This window comes from Anolis carolinensis, chromosome 2 (genome assembly GCF_035594765.1).
Source record: "Anolis carolinensis isolate JA03-04 chromosome 2, rAnoCar3.1.pri, whole genome shotgun sequence".
Classification (NCBI taxonomy): Eukaryota; Metazoa; Chordata; class Lepidosauria; order Squamata; family Dactyloidae; genus Anolis; species Anolis carolinensis.
In genome coordinates, this window is record NC_085842.1 from 135,865,437 (window position 1) to 135,888,106 (window position 22,670).

Genomic DNA, 22,670 nt, shown 5'->3' on the forward strand with positions numbered 1-22,670 from the left:
GATTATCTAAGTATTAGGAGCTGCAATTAGCAAAAAATGGATTGATATTTCATGTTCAGCTTCAAAAGGTCACCTGATGCAAATATTCCTCCTGTTGCTTGACTCGCTCCATCTGCTGCTGTATCGCATGCAGTCTTGCTTGATGCTCTGATTCTACCTTCCGTGCCTCCAGGAGGGCTCTCTCCCCTTCTTCATACTTCTGAGAGGAGAGCTATGGAGAACAGGATACAGAATCAGGGCTTAGCCTCTATTACAGCTCTCTGGGGCTTTGCCCCAGAATCAGTTTTGCACACCAGGGTCCAACCTGGAACCTCAAGGAGCAAATGCTTTTAAACAGCTGTAAAGCACATTCTCATCACTGCAGAAAGATTATTTCACCATAGATTTTGGAAAGTTGGAACAAAATGTTCATTTAAAAAAAAACTTCAGGGCTGCTTTATTGCCTGGTTTATATGTTGTGATCATGTTTCTTCAAAACCATGGTTTTTCAGACTGGCAACAAATTTCATGCCCTTATGTGCAGTTCCCTTTCCTTTCTTTCCTTCTCACATACTAGCTGTGACAAAATATCCAGGTTTTTAAAACTACAGCTTCCCCTAACTTCTCAATCAGAAAATATTATGGATTTTATCCAAAGCAGTCTATGAAGTCAGATTATGGAAGGGTGCTGGTGATTTCTAAATACTACAGGCCAGCCTCAGTATCCATGTGGGATACATTCCAAGACCCCCTTTAGGTACCTCATACCATAGATAATAATGATCTTTATATTTTGGCAATATTTGGGATAGAATTTGGATCTAAACAAGGCCCACAAATACTTAGGGGTGGGAAATATTTTTGGAACCTTGCTAAGTCAAACAGTGGATATTGAAACAGTGGGTGAGGGGGCTGATATTGCACATGAACACAATACTAAATTGAGTGCCATGTGGAATAACTTATTGCTATGAGTGGATAAGCAATTCCTAAACAACACTAAGGGGCCTAATAAGGAAGTAACCAAAGATAACTACTTTCAATCAGAAGTTAAAGGACATATGACAACTATCTGATGCTTGGCCAAGAAATCCAAAAGTCAATGGTTATCCTCCTTAATTTCATTGGGGCTACTACTCCCGTCTCTATCCATTTTTCCCTACCTGCTTCTATCCTCAAAGTTATCCTTCAAACACTATCTCCTTCTCTGATTTACTCTTAGTACACAATTCACACCACATATTCTCCAACTTTTAAAGTAACATTTTAAGGATATGTATTATTCAAGTATTTATTTGCATTATCAACTCCAACTTCACAATAAAAAAGTGTTGTGACTGCGCCTTCGGGGATTATGGTTGATGGTGATGGAATTCGAAGAGGAAGAAAAAACCCTCGTGATGAGGGTTCACTGGAGGAGTTGCGCAGGAAGCGACTTAGAGAGCTATATGGGGGATCTTCTGAGGAAGATTCAGATGGGGAGATGGATGCTGAGGAACAGGTGGTGGCTGGGGAAGCGGGCACTGAATGGGCACAGCTACCGGAGATGTCTGGGGATTTGGGGCTTATGGATACTTCTGAACCTGGGGTTTCTGCAGGAGCTGATCCCAATTGGGATGCTTGGAGAAGGGAGGATGGTTCTTTAAGTGTTCATGGGGCTAAGTGTGGGCAGGATGATTGGGACTCCAACGAATTGCTAGGTACTCCAGATCCACGAGCTCTAGCTGTGTGGAGTTCAGACTCTGAGTAGATTTGGGACACCTGGTGTTTGGGTGTGAGTGTTTGGTCACCCAGGAGAAAGGGGAATAAAATGGGAATGTTTGGCCACTGCACTTTGCGTGTGGCAAGGTGTTGCTGAGGCGCCATTGGGATCTCTGTTTCCATGAAGACTGGACTTGGACTATGATTTGAATCTGCTGATATCATCTAGCTTGGCTCTCGCTGTGTCTTATCGTGGACCTGTTTTGGATGACTGCACCCTCTTCGGACTTTGGATTGAATTTGACCTGGCTTCTGTCTACGCCCTCTGACTGACGGCTACTCCCGGCTTCTGACTATTGGTTTGTCTTTCGGAATTTCTGCTGCCTCCTGACCTGACCTTGGATTCTTCTGACGACGGCTATTCATCATCCCTTTGAGGCTCTCGGCTTATCTGCACCGTGGAAGCAGCTTTACTGCTTTTCTAGTTTGTTTATTTTCCAGCAATTAACTCTATTTGTTTTCCAAAGCTGAATTGAAGCGTTATTTAGTTTTTTATTGAATGCCAGCATGGGAAATTAGCGTGGCTCATTTCTGAGTTATTATTGTCCAATCTACTCTCGAAACACTGAAAAGTGAAGTGTTTCAAGGATATTTCCTGTGTTTATGTTATTTTTTGGCTTATCTTCGGAATAAACTCTGTTTTGTATGTTAACTGGCGTCTGACTCTTGACAAAAAGTGTATCTTATGACTGTAAGGTTTTAGGTTAAGGAGATCCAACAGATCTGTTCCTTGCAACAATAAAACTAAACCTGAACAGCAAACATGCATTCTAAGGCATACATGGCCACACAAATAATTTCAACTGTCTTCCTTGAAAAAGTAAAAATAAAAATAAAAAAAAGGCCTGAAAATTTCCATGATTTAGAGCTGGAGCAGGGAACTTGGGGATTTCCAATTGTTTGCAGTTCCAATCAGTCCTAACCAGCACAGACAACAGTGAGGTGTAATGGGAGATGTAGTCTAACAACTTTGGGAAGACTAAATATTCCCTATCCTTGATTTAAAGAGATTAATAAGATTTGCTTGTATATTCAGGCCTAGAAGCCAGACCTTCAGAATGTCAATCCATTTTCTGACTCATATGACTTATTCTCTTTCCTTTTCCAAACACAAATAGAGCAGAAATATAATAGGGGAAAGGTAGTTTTCTTACCTTGCTCATACTGTCAATTTCAGCTGCCCTCTGTTTGATGTGCAGAGCGGCTGCATTGACTCTTTCCTTTTCTAGCCTTAGTGCCTGCTTTTCTTGCTCCAGAACTTCTTTGTCTCTAGCCAAGTGCTCTTCTTTGGCTCGCAACTCACTGGCTTTGATTTTCAGGTCTGCTTGTTCCTAATAAAAGGAAATTCAGAAATGTCATACTTCTGTGAACAGGATATAAGGCAGCTACAAAGCTTTCTATTGAAATAGAGACATCCCATATACTGTATAATGCCACTAAAAAGGTAAATCAAAACATTTTATGCAATTTTTTCATATTAGATATTTTTAATGTAAACCTTGCTAACAGCAACAAATAAACAAGTTCTGTTAACAAGGTTATTTGTAGTTCATTATTTTCAAGTTATGTCAAGCTCAGCCAGAATGTAATGTTAGAGAAAAACATTATTTAGTTAATATTTAATTACCTTTATAATTGTTTTCAATGTCTATATTGCATTTCCCTCTTTATATGTATACTGTAAACTGTTCAGGGTACACTAGTACAAGAAAAAAGCAGAAGGGATGATTTATAATGATAACTGTTTCTAGATGTACCTGTAATCAATGCAGTTTTATTTTTATTAGCTTCTACAGGAGAAAGGGCTGCTGCTAAAGTTTTCAAATAGGTTTTTACACTCTTCCCTGTTTCCTGCTCCCCATTGGCTCTTATATTCTTATATTTTATTTTATAAATGGAATACTCATAAGTTGAAACACTGAGTGAAGACACTGAAAGAAAAAAGTTCCAGAGCTGAGTGTCTTGTGATGAAGTTCTTTTTACCTTTGCAAAGCTCATGATGGCTCCTTCTCTCTGAGAATCCATCTGCAGAGCCCTGTCAACCTCCCGCTCTGCACGCTCCTTGATCAGTCTCTGTTGGGTGTGGAGCTCTGACCACTCTGCAGCGAGCTTACGGCGCTCTTCGGCACATTTCTGCATGACTGATTTCTGTTCCTCAAGCAAAGAATTCTAAAAGCAAGTAAGATGACACAGAGAATAATTTATTTCTTGCATTTTAATTGCTGTTATTAGGTGCATAAAAGGGGACTCTAACTATTGGCAACCTTATCAAAGGGCTTCCTTGGCAAAAGGCTACTCTTGCATTCCCCTTAGGTTGAGAGCGTGACTTGCTCAAGGTGACTCAGTGGGTTTCCCAGCTTCAATGTAGACTTGATGTTATGATTGAGCCTCATGGCTCTGTTACTGACAGACGTGGGCGTAAGACTCCTCGAGAGTCAGATACTCTCGAGGAGCGAGAGAGAAAAAGACTGCGAGACATATTTGCAGCACCATCTGACGAAGAATCTTTCGAGGGGTTCACGGAAAGAATGGAGGAGGGGCTGGTTAGCTCAGAGGAGGATGAGATGGATTGGACTCGGGTAAGGGAGGAATTGGGTGCCACTGGCCATGATGGGACAGAAGATGAATGGGGACCTTCAGGATTAGACCCATGGCTTAGCTGGAGGGATGGGACGGGATCCACAGCTGGAGATGCTGTTGGGCGTAGTCAGAGGTGTTCCAGCTCTGACGAGGAAAGTGATGAGGAAACGCCCGGGTTAAGGAGGACAGCTGACAGTGATGAGGATTTGTAACTGGCATAAAATGGGGCTTGGGAGCAATTGCAAATTGCGTTGGGCAAGGTAATCTGGGCAAACGCTTGGGATCCGTGTGTGTGTGGGACGCTTCCCTGAAGACTTGTGTGCTTTCCTGTGCTGAGACGTAAGTTGTTTGGAATCCAGGGTCAGACGGCGGGAGGAATTGTGTGGGCATTTGTTTGTGCAAACCTGTGCTTACTCTTATTAGCTTGACCTTCCGTCGTCTTCTTGACGGACGCCATCTCCTGCTTTGAGAACTCGGACTGAACTGACCACGGCTTGTCTTCCCCCCTTCTTGGACTTGGAAAAACTACAAACGTCTGCTTCTGGCTTTGATCTACGGAACGGAACTGGTCTACTCTACTGCTAAAATCCCTGGCTGATTTGTTCGTGTTGGAATCCTGTCTGCTGTGTGTGTGGGAGCGACGCAAGTTACTCTAAAAACAGTGTTGGCAGCAGAGAGGAATCTGCTGCCAATTAGTTGCATTCTTTGTATCTTTTGTTCCTTGGCTTTCGTTTTGTTTATACCCAGGCTGAAGAAAGCAGTTTGTTTTTACCCGGATTAAACTCCGGTTTAATCCGGTTTATCTTTTGAACATTTACTTTTGCCCCTTTTTGCTCCTAAAGGCAAAAATTGCCTGGCCCTTGTGTTTTACGGGCATTTTTTGAGTTCTGTAATCTAATAAACTCTGTTACTTTGAATCTTGTGGCGTTCTGTCCTTGACACTTGAACCCTAGTTTTTCAGAGTCCTTATTCAATTATGACTTTGAACTTGCATAATTTTAAATTGATGTTTTTATAATGGATGTTTTAACTATCTGTTGTTAACTGTACTTGTATGTGTTGGCATCTAATGGTTGCATGTTGTGAGGCTGCCCTGAGTCCCCTTTTGGGAGTGAAAAGGACAGGATATAAATGTATGAAATAAATAAATAAATAAACAAATTAAAAAAACAATCAAAGCATGTTGGAAACTGCCAATATCTTAATCTCTCTGGGCAGTTCACCAGACAAATGTCAAATCCCATAATAGAAGAACATAATAATTACAAAAGCCTTGAAACTTCATAACAGAATAATAACAACAACACAACTTTATTTATATACCTCCCTATCTCCCCAAAGGGACTCAGGGCGGTTTCCAACAAAAATGGCAAACATTCAAGCAACCAAGGTTAATACCAAAATAAAGCCAGCATCAGAAAAGTACACAGGATTATTGAAAACACTGATATGGAGTTAATTTAGAAACAATTTTACCGAAATAGTACTTTGTCTTCCATCAGCCATCTCTATTGTAAAATTCAATTGAAAAATACCCTTGGCAATCAAATGCTTTAATTTTTTGTTGTGGCTATGGAAAAATCATTTTCTCTCTTCTAAAACAAGAGCAGTGGCAAAACAGGTGACAATCAATATCTTCTCAACAGACTTCTCAACAGAACACAGTTCAACATTCCCCCCGCCCCCCCTTCTCCTCCTCATGCTCTGGAGTGTATTTGGAAGATGCAATGAAGAGTTGAAGGAGGTGGAATTGCCCCCTACTCATTTCGTACAAGAAACATTAAAGTGAAAATTTTGTATAAAGTTTACAGGACAAATTTATAGATGGAAAATTCAAAGGAGACATGTGTTCATTAATGGTTGAGGGAACCACTGCTATAAATTTGTATTTCTCACCCTTTCTATAACAATATATATACACACACATACTATAAGATCTCTGTAACTATGGAACCCATATCCCACACCAGGGGAAAAGTGGTCTCACTACAAATTTACTAGGTCCTCCAGGCAATTCTATGGTATGCTTCCCACTGAAATCACCAGAGATGTGTTGAAGGACATAGCAAATTTCTAGGGAGAATACTTGTCTAGGAGTCTCTAGGTCTTCCAACACCTTTGTATAGGCTGCAGCAATTACAGCATGCTGAGAATATTCACTTTACTTAAGTGAATACTTCTAACCTTTGCCCTTTCCAATTCTTCCCTCTCCATAGCCAGCTGCTGGGTCATGGCCCTCCTCTGCTCCTCCAGAGAGTGCTGCAAAGATTCCACTTTGGATTGTTCTGTGGTGACCCTCCAGCGTTCCTTGAGGCAGAAAAACTTGTGTTAAATGGGAGAGGATCTTATCCCTCAATGAGGCAAAAAAAAAATGCAGTTGAGTAAGGCAAGTGGGAATGGTGAAGGCCTGATGCTATTCTAGCATTACTGAATAGGTGATACTTGGGGAAAGCCAACTCATTCACATCTGGAACATAAATGGTTGCAAAACCATATTATTCAGGCAGCAATCATTAGAAAAGAGTTCTTATATCCCTCACCAGTTCTCAATTTACTTTCCCCCATTTTCTTCTACTCTTTATTCATTACTCTAGAAAAGGCGCAAATATCTTTTATTCCAATCAGTTACATAAAAAAGCAAACATACTTTAGAACCATGTGCTATTTTCACATTAGCTCACCTGCTCCAGAAGGCGAGTCTGCTCATTTAACCTGGCCTCCATTTTAGAGATAACCTCTTGCAGTCGCCCGCGCTCATCTTCCATATCTCTCTGCTGCCGGGCCAAACGGTCTTGTAAAACTTTCAGGTTGAAATTGGGAGGGGAAGGGAGGGTTAAGTCTTTTTTAAAATCGGGATTAAGTGCTTCAAAAGAGTAGTAGGTCAGTGGCTTCTGAGAGTTCTGTCTTACAGAGAAGTGAACCAGAAGATCGGGCACCCCCAACATGCACAGAAACATGCACACTTGTAAACATGCACCCCCAAACAGCAACTTGCACACTTGGTTTCCCCTTGGAAATAGGAGTGCAGAATGGGCCTGGTGCATCCCATGTGCTGCTCCAGGGGGGGGGGGCAGTTTCCACCATGTTCTGCCCCCCTCTGGGCTATTTAGTCCCAGGAAAGATCTCTCCTTAGCCTAAAATGCCTCAATGCCTACATTAAAATGGCCACAAATCCCCCCAAACATCTAGAGAGCATTGTATGACATTTGGGGACAATTGTTTTGTTTGTTTCTTGGGGAGGCGGTGGTGGTGAGTCTCCTGGGGGATAACACAGCTCCTAATCTCCCATCCTTGCCTACCTGTGATATATACAGAAAATATGTGGCAATATGACAGCAAGTCATATTAGACAAAAAGACAAACTCAAAGTGCCAAGTGAGAAAGACCTTTGTGTCCCATTGTACCTCTTAGCTGTTCATCCCGTTGGCGGGCCCCAATCTCAAGTCCTTGGTGCGTGGTGTGGTGTGTAGCCTCTACTTTGTTTGCAAGATCACTCAGGTTGCTTGAAAACTTTTCCATCTGGTCAATGATGCCATTTAAAGACCTGCAGAGAACAAGAAGAGTTCCATGTTAGTCCACAGGTTGCACCAATTTGTGTCTCAAACATTTGTTTACCATCCACATTACCCAAGAGTATGAAACAGAAGACAATTAAGCTGTAGTAAGAATTAAAATATTAGTCTGTATGGATATTAGTTGAATTCTTCTAGCTACAAATTCATCTGGAATTGGCTTTACAGGGGCTGTTCTCACTAGATGACACTTTTTAGAGGCCTGCATCATTCCTGCCTTTTAGGAGTAAGAGGGAGCAGCAGCCCAACTCAGGATATTCAGTCTTTCACTGCTAGGACATTAGACACAATAATTTATTTCCCCCAAATGTACTCCTCATTTCCTCTAGTGCTGACTCTTCTTTTTGTTTCTTTGGAATGAACAGAGGATTACCTGGTGTAGGAGGTAGCACTGGTCACTGCGTCAATCTCCTGGGACTTCAGCCGTTTCAGTCGTTGTAGTTGTTCTTCATGGTCTTTGCGCATTTCCAGAATGGATATTCTAACCACCAAAAAGGGGATGGGGTGGGGAATATATCCATGCTTAGGGACTTGAATAAAAACAGCAAGTTGCTCGAGTATGTGTATGCATTCAATGAACATTCTGTGGTCATACAGAAAGTTTAACCATATTTTGAAGGATTAAAATGCAAACAATTGGCAAAAGAAACAGGTTAGCCCATCTGACTTGCACTCCCAAAAGTAATGTCAGTCTAATCTCCAATCATTTCTCTCTATCTCTCTCTCTCTCTCTCTCTCTCTCTCTCTCTCTCTCTCACACACACACACACACACACACACATTTCAACTGCCTACCGCTGAAGCTCTTGTAGTCGATTGAGCTCCTTGGCCTTCTCTTGCTCTAGCTCTGTGAGTCGGCGCTGATGCTGGGCTAGCAGCTCTGATTTGGCCTGCTCCGCATTCTGGCACTGAGACAAATACTGCTGTGCGAGCTCTTGATTCTCTTGCTGGAAGCGCTCCTCGCGCTGGTGGTATGAATCCTCAATCACCTTCACACGGTTCCTATCCCCAACAAAGACCCAAACAGTTCCTCAAGTTTGGGTTGAAAAAAAAAGGATGCAAAACATTTTTGAACTCTCATGCAATTAGGACAATATACTTTCAGAACAAAGAATTACATACCTCAGTCATCTTTTCTCATGATATGACATAAATATGATGACCTCAATTTTGTCATATCGTTTGTATACTTACATGCCCAATTTGCTTTTTCCAGGTAAGTTTTTATATAAATTAAATATTTCTGTGAAATTGATATACATTGATTTTACAGCTAAAAACAAATATGTGGATGTTTGTAGTATTTGTAAAAGTCTTCATAATTGAATTTGAGTTAGTCTGGTGATTTTAGCAAAATCTTACCTGAACCTCTTGTGATCATGGTCTTTGATTGACAAGGAAGATATGCATACCCATATTACATGGCTACCTGGCTTTGATGTAGGTCTGGCAGCACACTTTCCAGTGAGGGTTTAATAATTTGGAGACAGTAAAAGAGATTATGCTGCTGGTATAATCTGAGGGACTAGTATCCACAGAAGTTCTTGGGGATAATGACTAAGTTTCCCATACTACCTGCTGCATATGTCTATTTCTAAAGGTAAATTTCTTTTTCATGTCAGGAGTGACTTGAGAAACTACAACTTGCTTCTAGTGTGATAGAATTGGCATCTGCAAGGACATTGCCCAGGGGATGCCCAGATGTTTTTACCATCCTTGTAGGAGTCTTTTCTCATATCCCCACATGGAGCTGGAGGTGATAGGGTGAGCTCATCCCCTCTCTCCCCAGGTTGGATTCAAACCGGCAACCTTCAGGCCAGCAACCCAACCTTCAAGTCAGCAGTCTTGCCGGCACAAGGGTTTAACCCACTGTGCCATCAGGGGCTCCTATATTAAAGGTACAATGTAAAGAGCATATTCCCTCACAACCATCATTACCTGTGAGCTTTCTCAATGAGTTCTAAGTCCTCTTGATGACGTTGCTGCAGACTCTCCAATAACAGTTTCTGCTGACTCTTCTCCAGCTCCAGCCGCCTTACCTGAAGATATTTTTTAAAACTTTTGTTTTGGAAATGTTTCTTTTTATTGTCAAAAATTGGTTGTGACACAGTATGCACAAGGACATTAAATGTCTACAACAAGATGATATTAGAGATGTCGGCTATTCCAAGCAGGGCTAAATGGCACCTGGCTTTGATGCAGGAAAACTCAAATATTATAGGAGAAACACTTTTTAAAAATGTGCTTCAGCAGTTAGACAACTGGGAAGTAGCTAATACAAACAATTACTTAATTAATCTCTTCTTGTAATAACTGAGATATACAGAAGACACATGAAGTTGCCTTATACTAAAGCGAACTCCTGGTTGTCCTAGTCCTTTAGTCAACAGGGATGGCTCTCCAGGGTTTCAGGCAGGGTTCTTTCCTGGCTCTACTATGGATATTCCACTTAATTCTTCCCACTCCCTAGACCAGCATCCTCATACTTTACAGAGTGTTTTTTTGTTTGTTTGTTACTGTTTGTTGCTTTTTTGGGGGTGAGAAGGTCTCCTAAAGATTGTTTGCACTTTGCTAATATTTTTCTCTTGCTAATACTTTTCTCTTGTGTGTAGGTGTGTTTTAAGCTAAACAGTAACGTTCAATTTCAGCAGATAGGATAAAGCTTTCATAAAAAGAAAATTAGGAAGAGAAGTTACATCTTTTTGATCTCAGACAGGTGTGATTAACTTACCTGGCCTTCCAGCTCAGTGAGGCGAGTCTGGGCACTCAGCAGTTCAGCCTGATAGCCTGCCAGGCTCTCTCGCAGCTGCAACTGCACACCTGCTAGCCTTTTTTCATACTCAATGGTATTTGGGGAGCTCAGTAAATGGGGCTCCGAGTGTAGCAGCTGTAAAAGGCAGAATGGGGACAGAAATAAAGGACATTTTTAGTGTGGAGACCACTGATTGAGAAAATTAAAAAATGTGCTTAGTAATCCTCAGATGTGTGGTAGTCTTTGGTTAAGAGAACGGGGGGGGGGGGGGGAGACACTGCAAAAAGTAAAATATAATAAATAGCTCTATTATTTAACTGCCATATAAATTCAAAGACAGCTCTTGTCACCAATTGTGAAAAGACCCAAGATCTCTGCCACCAAATAGCTGGGCACTAGAAGTATCTGTTGTGCTCATAGAACTTTTCTGTGTTTTAAATATGTCTATTAATGTATTGCACTTTATTGTACCATTTGTAATGTTAGCCACACAGCTTATACAAATACAGTGAGAAAACAAAACTAGTTGCTGGCTCCAAGTTCCTGTTGTAGAAATGCACAAGTATGAGAAAAAATAGTATTTCCTTTTGTACTTTTGTACAAAGAACAGTATAGAAATTGAATGTTTCATAATATATACCAGAAAATAACAATAACATCTTGGATGTAAGAACAGCTAAATATCTAATACAGATATTTCAGATCAAGAAATTTGCAAGCACTAGATGCTGAACTACATACTAATATCCGGGATTCCTTCCAAATGTTATGGGTACATGCAAATTGAGATGCCTCCTAGATCTATATCCCAAACACAGATATAAGGGAACATCAGGCACATATAGTACTCCATAGTCCTTTGCATAGTTCATGACTGCTCCAGAATCAAGATCCAGTAAGTAGTGGATTATGTAGTTTCCTGGGTTAGTGTTTCTTTTTAAATCCATGCACAATGAGAAGAGCTCAGTTAATAGCCCACATTTATATGAATTTCTAGAGTAGGGGCTCTCAACCCTTTTCACCTGCAGAGCCCTTTTTGAAGAAAAGTTTACTGTGGAGTCCCAAGAAATGTTTATATATTATATACATTATGTATAATGTATATATATCAGACATGGGCAAACATTTTGACACATTGTGTATTAAAATTTGACAGACAGGCTGGGTTAGTTACAGATGGAGAGTGTTTGCATGAACTAATTGAAAGAAACATGAAAAAATTCCAATGCACACTGCACATATCTCATTTGTACTACAAAAAAGGAAAGAAAGAACAATATAATATTTAAAAGGAAGAACAATGTTAATCAATATAAACCTAACAGTATTTCAGTGGAATACCCCAAGGGCCATCCAGTCCAATCCCTTCTGCCATCAAAGCACCCCCGAGTGGTGGGAGGGAAATAAGGTTTTGGAAGTATGGAAGGCAAGGGGAAAAGGATCTGGGCAGCAAGGAAGAGGGGAAGGAACAGGAAAGAGGAGGAAAAGCTTAGAGGGGAAGGAGGAAACTGCGGAGCCCCTCAGTATGCTTTGTGGATCCCCAAGGGCTCCGTGGAGCACACTTTGAGAACCACTGCTCAAGAAACATATATGTGCATGTTAAAAAGTACTCATTTACCTTCCTTGAATCTTTAACATATCATTTCCCCACAAATACCTGAGAATGCATAGGAATCCTAAAGGCTTCTTGTTGTTCTTGCAAAAATGCTGCAGGTGCTAGAATGCAATAAATGTAGGTATCAGAGATAGCCACTGATTTATGAGTTTACAGAAAAGAATGAGTAGTTTCCTTTCTTAATTTGTATCGATCTCTACAGTGAAGAGGAGGCATAAGAGTTATTTGGAGCACTAATTGCTCGTAACAAATATATAGAGAGGTAAGAGGATGGTGTTTTGCATAGTGCAGGAAAACATCTTCAATCACCCCTAACCAAGCAAAAATAAGTACTAATTTTCCAGATATAGAAGATTTTGCTACAATTCAAGGTGTATAGCAGAAACTTTAAGGAAAATGGGTTAGAAAGTAAGCAGATAGATGGGAACATTGCCAGGAACTAAAATAAGCTGTGGCACAGCTGGTTAGTAGCCAGCTGCAATAAATCACTACTGACTGAGAGGTCATGAGATTGAAGCCCGGGTCGGATTGAGCTCCAGACCATTAATAGTCTAGCTCGCTGCTGACCTAAGCAGCTCGAAAGACGCATCTATCAAGTAGAAAATTTAGGTACCGCTTTATGCAGGAAAGCTAATTTAACTAATTTACAACACCATAAAATTGCCAGCAGTGTGCAGAAAGGAATAATGAAGTACTACCATCAAGGACTTGGTGTCACAACTGGACGATGAAGCGGCAGCTCCCCCTGTGGCCGGAATCGAGCATACCCTCATGAAGCTTGGAAAATGTTAAATTGCCTCTGTGTCTGTCTTTATGTCATATGTCTAATGGCATTGAATATTTGCCATTGTAATCTGCCCTGAGTCCCCTTGGAGGGAGAAGGGCAGAATATAAATACTGCAAATAAACAAATAAATAAATAAATTTCCTATTTGCAACAGCATCCAGCAGTCTTCAACCGTTTGGTGCCCAAGTTTTAAATGTTTTTGCTATTTGCTGTTTTAGTGATGCAACAGCAATGATTATGCAACTTTATTTGAAAACAATTTATACAATGTTGTTGTTTACTTATACAAGTAAACACTGTTTCCCAAAAGCTACCAAAGTAAACAGTGATGGAAACACTATGGAAATAGACCTTGAATCTCACCTGTAGCATTAGAGTCTCCAAAGGGAGTCCCTTTCCTGAGATCAGATGGAAAAGCTGAAGTCATTTGTTCTTGAGATTTTAACCACGATGTGGAAATCCTTCAAAGAAGAGATATTCATAATTAGAAAAGCATTCAACTGAGAAATGTATATTCTGGTATAAATATTAATCTGTAATCTGGTTAATAATACCATGTCAGGGCATAATGAATAACTTTTAGGCAATAATCCTTTTGGTTTCAGGCGTGAGAGCACTGTGGGGCCACAGGATAGAGAACATCTTCTTCTTCACCAAGGAAGAAGAAAGCCTGTGGCTGAAAGACTCATTGTCACTAGATCAAACCTGGCTGAAAACATTTTGTTGTCTGAGACAATGGAGAAGATGGCGCCCTCTCCTCTCCCATTTCCAGGCAGAGAAGCCAACTAAAGTGCAAGATGTGTGATATTTCTGAAACACACTGAGAAAGGGACAGTATCTTCCAATGTAGAGGCAGTACTACATAACAAACACAGTCCTGCCCTTCAACATCTTGTGACCATCACCAGCATCTGTTGCATGAGGTTTCTGCTTTGCTTAGCCAAATGAAGGGGAAACTCTGAAGGGGTCTTGCTGGATCAGATCATCTACTGAGTTCAGCATCCTGTTTTTTATCATGTTTAACCAGTTTCCTACAGAAAAAAACAGAAACAAGTTCTTACCTAGGTTCTTCTAGTCTGGCAGGTCTATCCATGGGAGAAACAGGTGGCTGATATCTCTGGGCAGAGGGAATATGCTGACTGATTTTAATAAAACCAAAAATGTATTAATGTTATTTATAATATCTATATATTTAGAAGCTATATGAAATTCCTTTAAGATGTATACAACCAGATTTCAATCTGCAGGTATTATAACGTTGAAGTGAAATTATTGTCAGAAAGTCCAAAATATTCTGCTCCGTATCAGCCCAAAAGGTTTTGCTCAAGGTACAGTCAATGTGTGATACGTTAACAGGATTATTTTTAATGCTTTACAATTTGGGTGTTTGCAAGCAATCTAAAGGCAGTTCCCAAGTAATGAACAAGATAGGTTCTGTAGGTTTGTTCTTAAATTGTATTTGTTTGTAAGTCAGAAAAGGTACATTTTTAAGTGTAACTCCAGCCAAATATATATACACACACATACAGTATGTATGTATGTATATATAAAATTGCATTTTGAAAAAAATTGCTTGTGTGATAAAGTGGTGACACCTTTTCCCCATAGTAACTCTTCAAGGAGTTAATTTCCCTTCCTAGGGGTTGATTACACTTAATTCCTGTTGTCTCACCCCAGTTCTTAACTAAGAATTGATTGTAAGTCAGATATTTGTAACTCAGGGACTGCATCTATATATTAATATATGCAATAAATTTAGAGTACATAAAAATCTAGCATAGCAAATCACAACAGGTGTAACTGCCATTCACATAACAAAAAACACCAAATGCTGAAATGGGTCTTACATGGCAAGAGTGATGGGATTCTCCTCCTCTCCATGTATTTGAGATTCAGAGGGTCTTGGTTTCTTTTCCTTCACTTTCTCCTGCATGCGAGATTTCTTTTGAGACAAGACATTGCTCAGCCAGCTGTCAGCATCATCTTCAGTGGGCTCAGGCTTCAGTGCTGCTCCTTCAGGGGCTAGTTTGGTTCGAGAAGGGACCTGGTTGGTGGGAGGCGGATGCTCAACCTCACAAGACCCAGGTGGCACATCCAGCGAGGATGCTCTCATGGTGCTCTTGCTGGATTCCTTTAATGGAGATGGTGGAGGCAAGTCAAAATCGTCATCTTTCAGCCCCAACCAGTCACCACCACTCTTGCTGCGTACTGGGCTGCCAGATGCTGGGGTGGAAGGTTTGGATTTTTGGTCTGTTTTTAGCTCACTGAGGTTCTCTGAGGAAAACCTACAACAGGAAACAGAGAGAGGCAGTAAAATTATAGAGGCAACCTTGTAAGAGAAAATGTCATGTTTTGTGGCTAGCATATCTATTATTACCTGACAGATTGCCGTCTTGACTGCCGTCCTTCTGGAGCAGATGCCACAGTAGGTTGGTAGGCTCCAAAAGTGAACTCATCTCCCAAAATGGCTTCCTTATCTGTATATGGGCAACACCACTGAGTTCTCAAGCTATTGAAATGTACAGCCAAGTTCAACCTTGTTTTAGAACACAAGTGAATAATCTGGGGCTCTCTAGATGGTAAAATACTACAGCTCCTACCATCTTTGATAACTGAATATGTTGGCTGGATCTGATGGGAACAGGAAATCCCACATTATCTGTAAAGCCATTGATTTCTCATTCCTCTAAAGAAAATTTAGAAAAAATGAGCAAGTGTGAAAAGTAAATCTAGTAATAAGATATCATCTGGGAATATGTAAGTATTTTTCTTTTTAAAATGGTTAAAAAGAAAAGAAATAAAGATGACAAGGATTGAGCCTGAGATCTGTCTGTTAGAATATCTCTGAGGATTCAAAGCAAGGACAAAATAGGGTTCCTGGGATATTGAGTGTTTAGGGAAAATAAGGATGGATTGACTGTCCCTCTTTAGTACTTGCCTGCTTGCTTTTGGTATTTCTTATCCAGTTTGAACTCCTTTCTTTCTCCTGTGCTGGGTCTCTCCAGGAGTGTCTTTGCTGTTCCTTGTCCCAGCAGTTCATCTAGCATGGATCGAGCAGGGCGAGACTCCTTTCTGACAAAGAGGAATTCTATCTTTATCAAGAACTTGGTTCACTGGTTGGTAGATGGGCCATTCAAGGCTTGCATCCATGGCTCAATGCTGCACTAAGACACATCAACTCAAACAAGTAAAACTGCAGCCAAATTTACTCCAGCCATGTATATGCTGTGTTATTATTTATATCATAGTTGTGGGGTCATCACTGCTAAGTTGCAACGTTAAACACTTCTAGCATATTTCTTTTAACTTTTTACCCCTAATCTGAATATAGAGGAATCACTCCAACCCCTTCATCATTTCCTCTTTCAGAACTTTTATCAGCTTTTCCACATCTTGTTTGTGAAATAGTGACCAGAACTGTAGCAGGACTGACTATACAGGACTGTATTTGGGTTGCACCATATACAGAGTATTCCACAAAAAAGTTATATGCTCTTTAACAACTAATGGCATCTACCCCCCACACTTAGATTCTCTGGGTGCCTCCTGCAGCCTGCTAGAACCCAACTGCCAACTGTAACTCAAAGTACCTTTTCATCAGCTGCCCAAGACTATGGAACAAATTGCTGGAAGAGATTTGATGACTTGATCAGCTGTTGGAATTTAAGACACAATTGTAGACCCATCTCTTTTGTCAGGTCTTCCCGGTCAATTTTAAGTGTTGAATTTTAATCTGAATTTCATAAGTAGATTTTAACTTTTATTTTAACTCTGTATATCTTGTTGTATATCTTTTAATAGTGTTTTAATGATGTTACACTGCACCTCGAGCTATAGGGAGAGGCGGGTAATACATTCATTATTACTATCTTCTCCTCCTTCTCCTTCTCTGTCAAGTCCTTCTCCTTCTTCTAGTAGCTATGGTGTAATCCAAACTGCAGCATGAATTCCTATCCTTAGTTTACCTCATCCCAAATGTGAAAGAATTCTATTTCTAGTAATGCCATTATCCCTCTTCAACTTCACTCACTGCCTTTTAGTAAATAGAAGTTGCTTACTCTCCACTCTTTCTGCCCAATTTCAATTCTGCCTTTGGGTGGTCACCAAATCCCAGGGCATTCATGAGATCGTCCTCATCATCTTCAAATGTTAATTCATCCCTTTTCCGCTCAGGGACAACAGCATGGGAAAGAGTTGTAGATAAACCTGATAAATGACGTGGAACAGTCAGATTTTACAGTCATAGTAAAAAAATATGAAATAGAAAATTCCTAGAGAGGTCATATTTTCTTGCATGCAGCTAAGTAAAAGCACGGGTACAGGTCCTGTGGGTACAGGCGCCATACTGTATTTATCAACATATCCCAAGGAAGCCAAATTAGTCTGAAATATATACCAATAGTACTTTTTTCTTTAACAGTTCCAGTATTTCTTTCTGGAGCATTTTTAGTGGCAAAGGATTGTGCTTTCTTCACTGTGCCCTCTTCTTCGTCAGACAAAAGTCCAGCCAAGGGATCATCTATATCTGAGGAAAAAAGACATACATTTAGAAACAAATGGTCATTAGAAGAATGAATAATCATTTTCAAGGAAAGAACTCATGCCACAAATCTTTAAGGTGCTTATTTGCTAATAAGATGATGGACCACATCACTATTCTTACTTAGTTACTGGAGAAATAACAGGAATTCAAGCAAAAGTTAAAATGCAATTATACTAAACTTCAGTTTAAAAAAACATACATTAAAAACAGTGTTAATTTTTTAAATAAAACTACTCAGCAACACCGCTAAAAGCTTTATGTGTCACAAACACAAACAATGAAAATACCCCTTAAACAGGGCTTCACCTGCCAGCGGAAAGACAGCACAGAGGATGCCAACTGGTAAAAGAAGATTTATAATTTGGGAGCAACTATTGAGAAAACTGTATCTCAAAAGAGTCTGGGATGGTGATAGGACTGAGAGAAAGCCTTCCCCTGCAAATCGTATAGCATAGGCAGGTTCTTATAGAGCAATATGTTTTTTTTCCCAAATTTATTTATTTATTTACAGTATTTATATTTTGCCCTTCTCACCCCGAAGGGGACTCAGGGCGGATGACAATGTACACATACAAGGCAAACATTCAATGCCATTAGACATACAGACAGAGACAGAGACAAAGACACAGAGGCAATTTTAACATTTTCCAGCTTCCAAGCTTCATGAGGGTATGTTCGATTCCAGCCACGGGGGAGCTGCTGCTTCATCATCCACTGTGACACCAGTCCTTGATGGATTGCTTCCTCATTCCTTTTTGCACGCTGCTGGACAATTTTTATGGTGATGTAAATTAGTTAAATTAGCCTCCCCGCATAAGCGGTACCTAGATTCCAACTTGATAGATGCAACTATCTTTCGGGTTGCTTAGGTCAAAAACGAGCTGGGCTATTTTTCATGGTCAGGCGCTCACTCCAATGCAGGCTGGTTTTGAACTCATGACCTCTCAGTCAGTAGTGATTTGTGAGTTAGTGAGTTACTAACCAGCTGCGCCACAGCCCGGAACCAAGCTTTGGAGAGCTTTAAATGTCCTAGAATTAAATCTACACACATGCATATCATGTCTCATGTCAGCAATAAAATATTACCTTCAAATGATAACTTTGGTTTAAGCTGACAGAAAGCAGTGGGAGTAGAGTTTGGATTCTTATTTATTTCACTTAGAGGGTTTTCTGTATGGACAGATCATTAATATTTTAAAAGTCGTGTCTAAAGCATCCATGTTAAAGCTCAATGTTTCTGGTTAGAAATGGCTCAGGAGAATCAGGTGAAAGTAACTTTCTAAAGAATTCATAATTTGGAGATGATCCTGCAGAGGCAACATATCTCCTAACTCAATGGCACAATCTGGCTCTTTTCTAAAGGCTGTAGAGGATCATGTCAGACTTAAGCATCCATCCCACAAGCCTGGGGGGGGGGGGGGGGGCAACTGCAGAAAGCAGATTTCTATTCCTGTACACCCACAGCAGGCCACACCACCACCTTTTGGCTAAAAGGAACAACCGGAAGACAACTGGATGTGACTTTCTGTGGAGGGTTATGTTAAGCAAATTCTCGGTGACATTTTGAAATATTTTGCCTGATATTTTTTTTTTACTGAAAAAATTGTGTGAACAGGTTTTCAAAAGAGGTCAAAGGGCTTTGGGAATTTTGCATGGAAAAATTGATTGGGGGGGGGGGGGTGTCACCTGAAATCCACTGTCACAACCTCTGCTCCAATGAGTTCAGACCATTCCATGTTCTTAACATATTCTTTCCAAGTCAGTGTGGGTAATGTGAATTAGCTCTGAGTCAATGAGATGCAGCATTTAATCACAGGTACGGACATCAGGCACTACTACAATACCGTTTGCATTGTAGTTCATGCATGTAGTTCATGCATTCAACCCCTACCACACAATTATATAAAATTATTGACTCTGGAGTAAACAAATGGGTCTGAGCCACATCAGGACCTATATGTCCCGGCTTGTGTTTACATTTAAGAGAGAAAGATCCACAAGAGGATCCATGGCAGATCTATGAGCAGTCTTAGATGAGATTATGCTAATCCTTTGCTTCATTGAATTTTATGGGAGCTTCACATGACCACATTTATACACAAAGTAAGTAAATTACAATTTAGATCTGCATATTTCCTCATTACAAAAAATCCCATTTTAATAGAAATCTTCATAAATGCAAATAAAAACTACCACATTTTTTATTTCATATAACACTAATATCAAAGAGAATTGAAGCATGTCTTACTTTGGCCCTGATGACATAATTCTGTGCTTGTTCTATCTTCTGACTTTTTACATATAACAGAAAATCTATAAAGAATATGACAAAAAAGCTACATAGTGTCTTATAACCTCCTCCACTCACTCTGCTTCCACCCAGATAAGGGCCACTTGAATATATACTTGAATAAAAAGGATCTTGAAATAGCGTGCACTTTCATCCTAAGACATAGGATAGTCATACAAAAAGGAGAGTAGCCTTGCCTTTTTCAATGATTGTTGTTTTTTTAGCAGATTTGGCTGGCTCAGTTGAAGGCGGAGAATTTGTCACATTCTTTGCAGGTTTTTGCACAGGTTCAGAATTTGCTTTCTTTATGCCCAGAAGATCAGCTTCCATGTCATCCATATCCTGTCATGGAAAAAATGTTTTCTGAGCAGAATGATTTTCTCCACAAATGGCAAAGTAAAGCAAAACAATTATTTTCGCATTGTTAGAACTGCTTTCCATTTACCTTCAGGGTCTCCAGCAGAGCATCAGGGTCCACATCTGAGATATCAGCATCCTTAACAATATATAAATACATATACAAAGAAATGTTCACATACATGGTTTGTATATTGTTGGGCAGTTAAAAAAAACCAATCAACCAGCCGTTAATTGATTCAAGAAAGACAGTCCCAGTGCTACCAACCTCGACATCATTTGTCTAGATACATGCAAATACTGGACCTCACTAAAAAAAGCATCAGGGAAACTGCCCAATATGATAACCTTGCTGTACAAAGCAGAATTCATGCAATGTTTGTTTTTCTATTGTATTCTTTCCTATACATATTTTCAGTCATAATTTTAAATAGTATCAATGGAAACGACATCTATTTTATATATAAAGTATTTAGTGACTTTTACATATTATCACCTCTGCATTAGCCTCCTCTTCAAGAGCCATTTTGCTGAAGAAATCATCATCCAGAAGCCCCCTGAAAAACAACAAACAAAAAGCTTAGAATGCCCAATCCTCCTTCCCAATGCCCCCCATTCCCACATGCAACATTTCACAGATTTTACTAAAACTCTTTCCAAATTACTGAGATGTTTTGACTAAATTTGGAGGATATCCAAATTTATTTATGTTATCTAGGCAGCCACTTCTCCACAAAAGTCTGCATTCATGCTGAAGTACAACACCGTCTGAGCTCTGTGAATGCAGCATTTTTTCAAATGAAACAGAGAGTGTTCGAGGATCGGGGCATTCATAGGGATGCCAAGATGCTTGTTTAAAAAGCTATTGTCCTTCCAACTCTGCTGTATGCCTGCAAAGCATGGACTGTCTACAAATGCCACTCGCGACTTCTAGAATGATTTTATCAGTGCTGCCTTTGAAAAATCGTGCAAATCTCTTGGGAAGACAGGCAGACAAATGTCAGCATTCTGGAAGAAGCAAAGGGCACCAGCATTGAAACAATGATTCTCTACATAAGCTTCCCTGGACTGGCTACATTGTCCAAATGCTCGATCACAGTCTCCAAAAGGAGTTACGTTATTCTCCGCTCATGAATAGAAAACAGAATCTCAGTAGACAGCAAAAGAGATTTAACGATGGGCTTAAAGCTAACCTAAAAATGTGTAATAATAACTGAGAACTGAGAAGCCCTAGCACTCAAATGCTGTAACTCAAGGTCAGCTATTACCAACAGTGCTGTAGATTTTGAAGAGGCACAAATAAAGGGCAAAAGGAAGAAACACATCAAGAGGAAGGCACATCAAATAAACTCTTGTTGGGATCACCTTCCATCTGGAAATGTATGTCGTCATTGTGAAACAGCATGCGGATCCCACCACCAAGACTTTACTCTTGGAAGACAATCATACTTGCCTATGATGATGATACACATAGTCTGAAAATAATTTTATCTGAAATATTTTAAATAATTCTGTGCATGCAGCAAAGATTGTGTACACTGAACTACCAGAAAGCAAAAATGTCACTATCTCAGCCACCCATGTGGACAATTATGGGGTACCATATATACTTGTGTATGTACAAATTGACAGTAGGTTTGGGAGCTACGCTTATGCATTTTGGCATAACCTGTGAATAGGTTGGGGGCTATTTTGCACAGAGAGAAAATCCCCAATGCTGATCTCCTCTACTTTCTTGTACTCCTTTGAGGTGAGTGCTAAAGAGCTGCTGCTTCCATTTTTTCACTCCAGCATCGAAAAAGGTGAGATACAGCACCACAACAGAGAGCATGCAGGGGGTTGATGTTTCTTTTATGTCTCAAGACAGACTAAATTATTGCTTTGTGCCACTTTAATGAGAGAAAGGGGATGGTTCCTTTTTAGGTAAGAGTTAAGGTATAGTACTTACATTGACTTGTGGATAAGCTGATCCAGTTTTTTGGATCAATTTTTGACTAAGATTTTTAGACTTATACATGAATATATACAGTATAGAGTTTTCAGATAAGTGGTACTCAACATGTATGATTGTGGGAGAATACTAATAGGGTGAATGCTCAAACAGGTCCTAGAGTACCATTCATATTAGGCCCTAAGTGTGATACAGGCAGAATCAGTAATGCCAGGACTCACTTTTTACTGGTCTGCAAGGCGATTCCTCTGGCACGTTCTCTACCAAATGAAGCAAGCTTACCAGCTTTGAGGGGGGTGTCATCTAGGAAACAGAGTTTATTTTAGGAGTCAGAATGTAGGATACATTACTTTCTTATACAATTCTAAAGGTTAAAACCATAGCAGTCCCCTCATGTGTGATACCAAACAAAGGAAGGGCAGAACACACTATGAATAAAGGTAACAGTTCAGAGGAAAACATGGTAAGTCTTTATACTGAAGG

At 40.0% G+C, this 22,670-nt stretch overlaps 1 protein-coding gene across 5 annotated transcripts in view; it reads right to left on the minus strand.

Moving 5' to 3' along the window:
- The window catches only part of fbf1 (Fas binding factor 1), a 33,239-nt gene that overhangs the window by 2,620 nt on the left and 7,949 nt on the right, over positions 1-22,670 (minus strand). For 4 of the 5 annotated variants that reach the window (XM_062973986.1, XM_008104404.3, XM_062973985.1 and 1 more), the window contains 22 exons: positions 22,409-22,490; positions 20,733-20,793; positions 20,325-20,375; positions 20,077-20,221; positions 17,443-17,571; positions 17,105-17,252; positions 15,985-16,118; positions 15,424-15,523; positions 14,894-15,331; positions 14,108-14,185; positions 13,410-13,507; positions 12,302-12,360; positions 10,624-10,779; positions 9,831-9,931; positions 8,688-8,894; positions 8,266-8,373; positions 7,725-7,864; positions 7,002-7,120; positions 6,505-6,627; positions 3,724-3,909; positions 2,895-3,071; positions 74-211 (listed from right to left, as the gene is read on the minus strand). In XM_062973986.1, coding sequence (XP_062830056.1) covers positions 74-211; positions 2,895-3,071; positions 3,724-3,909; positions 6,505-6,627; positions 7,002-7,120; positions 7,725-7,864; positions 8,266-8,373; positions 8,688-8,894; positions 9,831-9,931; positions 10,624-10,779; positions 12,302-12,360; positions 13,410-13,507; positions 14,108-14,185; positions 14,894-15,331; positions 15,424-15,523; positions 15,985-16,118; positions 17,105-17,252; positions 17,443-17,571; positions 20,077-20,221; positions 20,325-20,375; positions 20,733-20,793; positions 22,409-22,490 — 2,978 coding nt within the window. Of the gene's footprint in view, positions 1-73; positions 212-2,894; positions 3,072-3,367; positions 3,440-3,723; positions 3,910-6,504; positions 6,628-7,001; positions 7,121-7,724; positions 7,865-8,265; positions 8,374-8,687; positions 8,895-9,830; positions 9,932-10,623; positions 10,780-12,301; positions 12,361-13,409; positions 13,508-14,107; positions 14,186-14,893; positions 15,332-15,423; positions 15,524-15,984; positions 16,119-17,104; positions 17,253-17,442; positions 17,572-20,076; positions 20,222-20,324; positions 20,376-20,732; positions 20,794-22,408; positions 22,491-22,670 lie in introns of those variants that run through there. The other variant, XM_062973988.1, reaches the window with a different exon arrangement.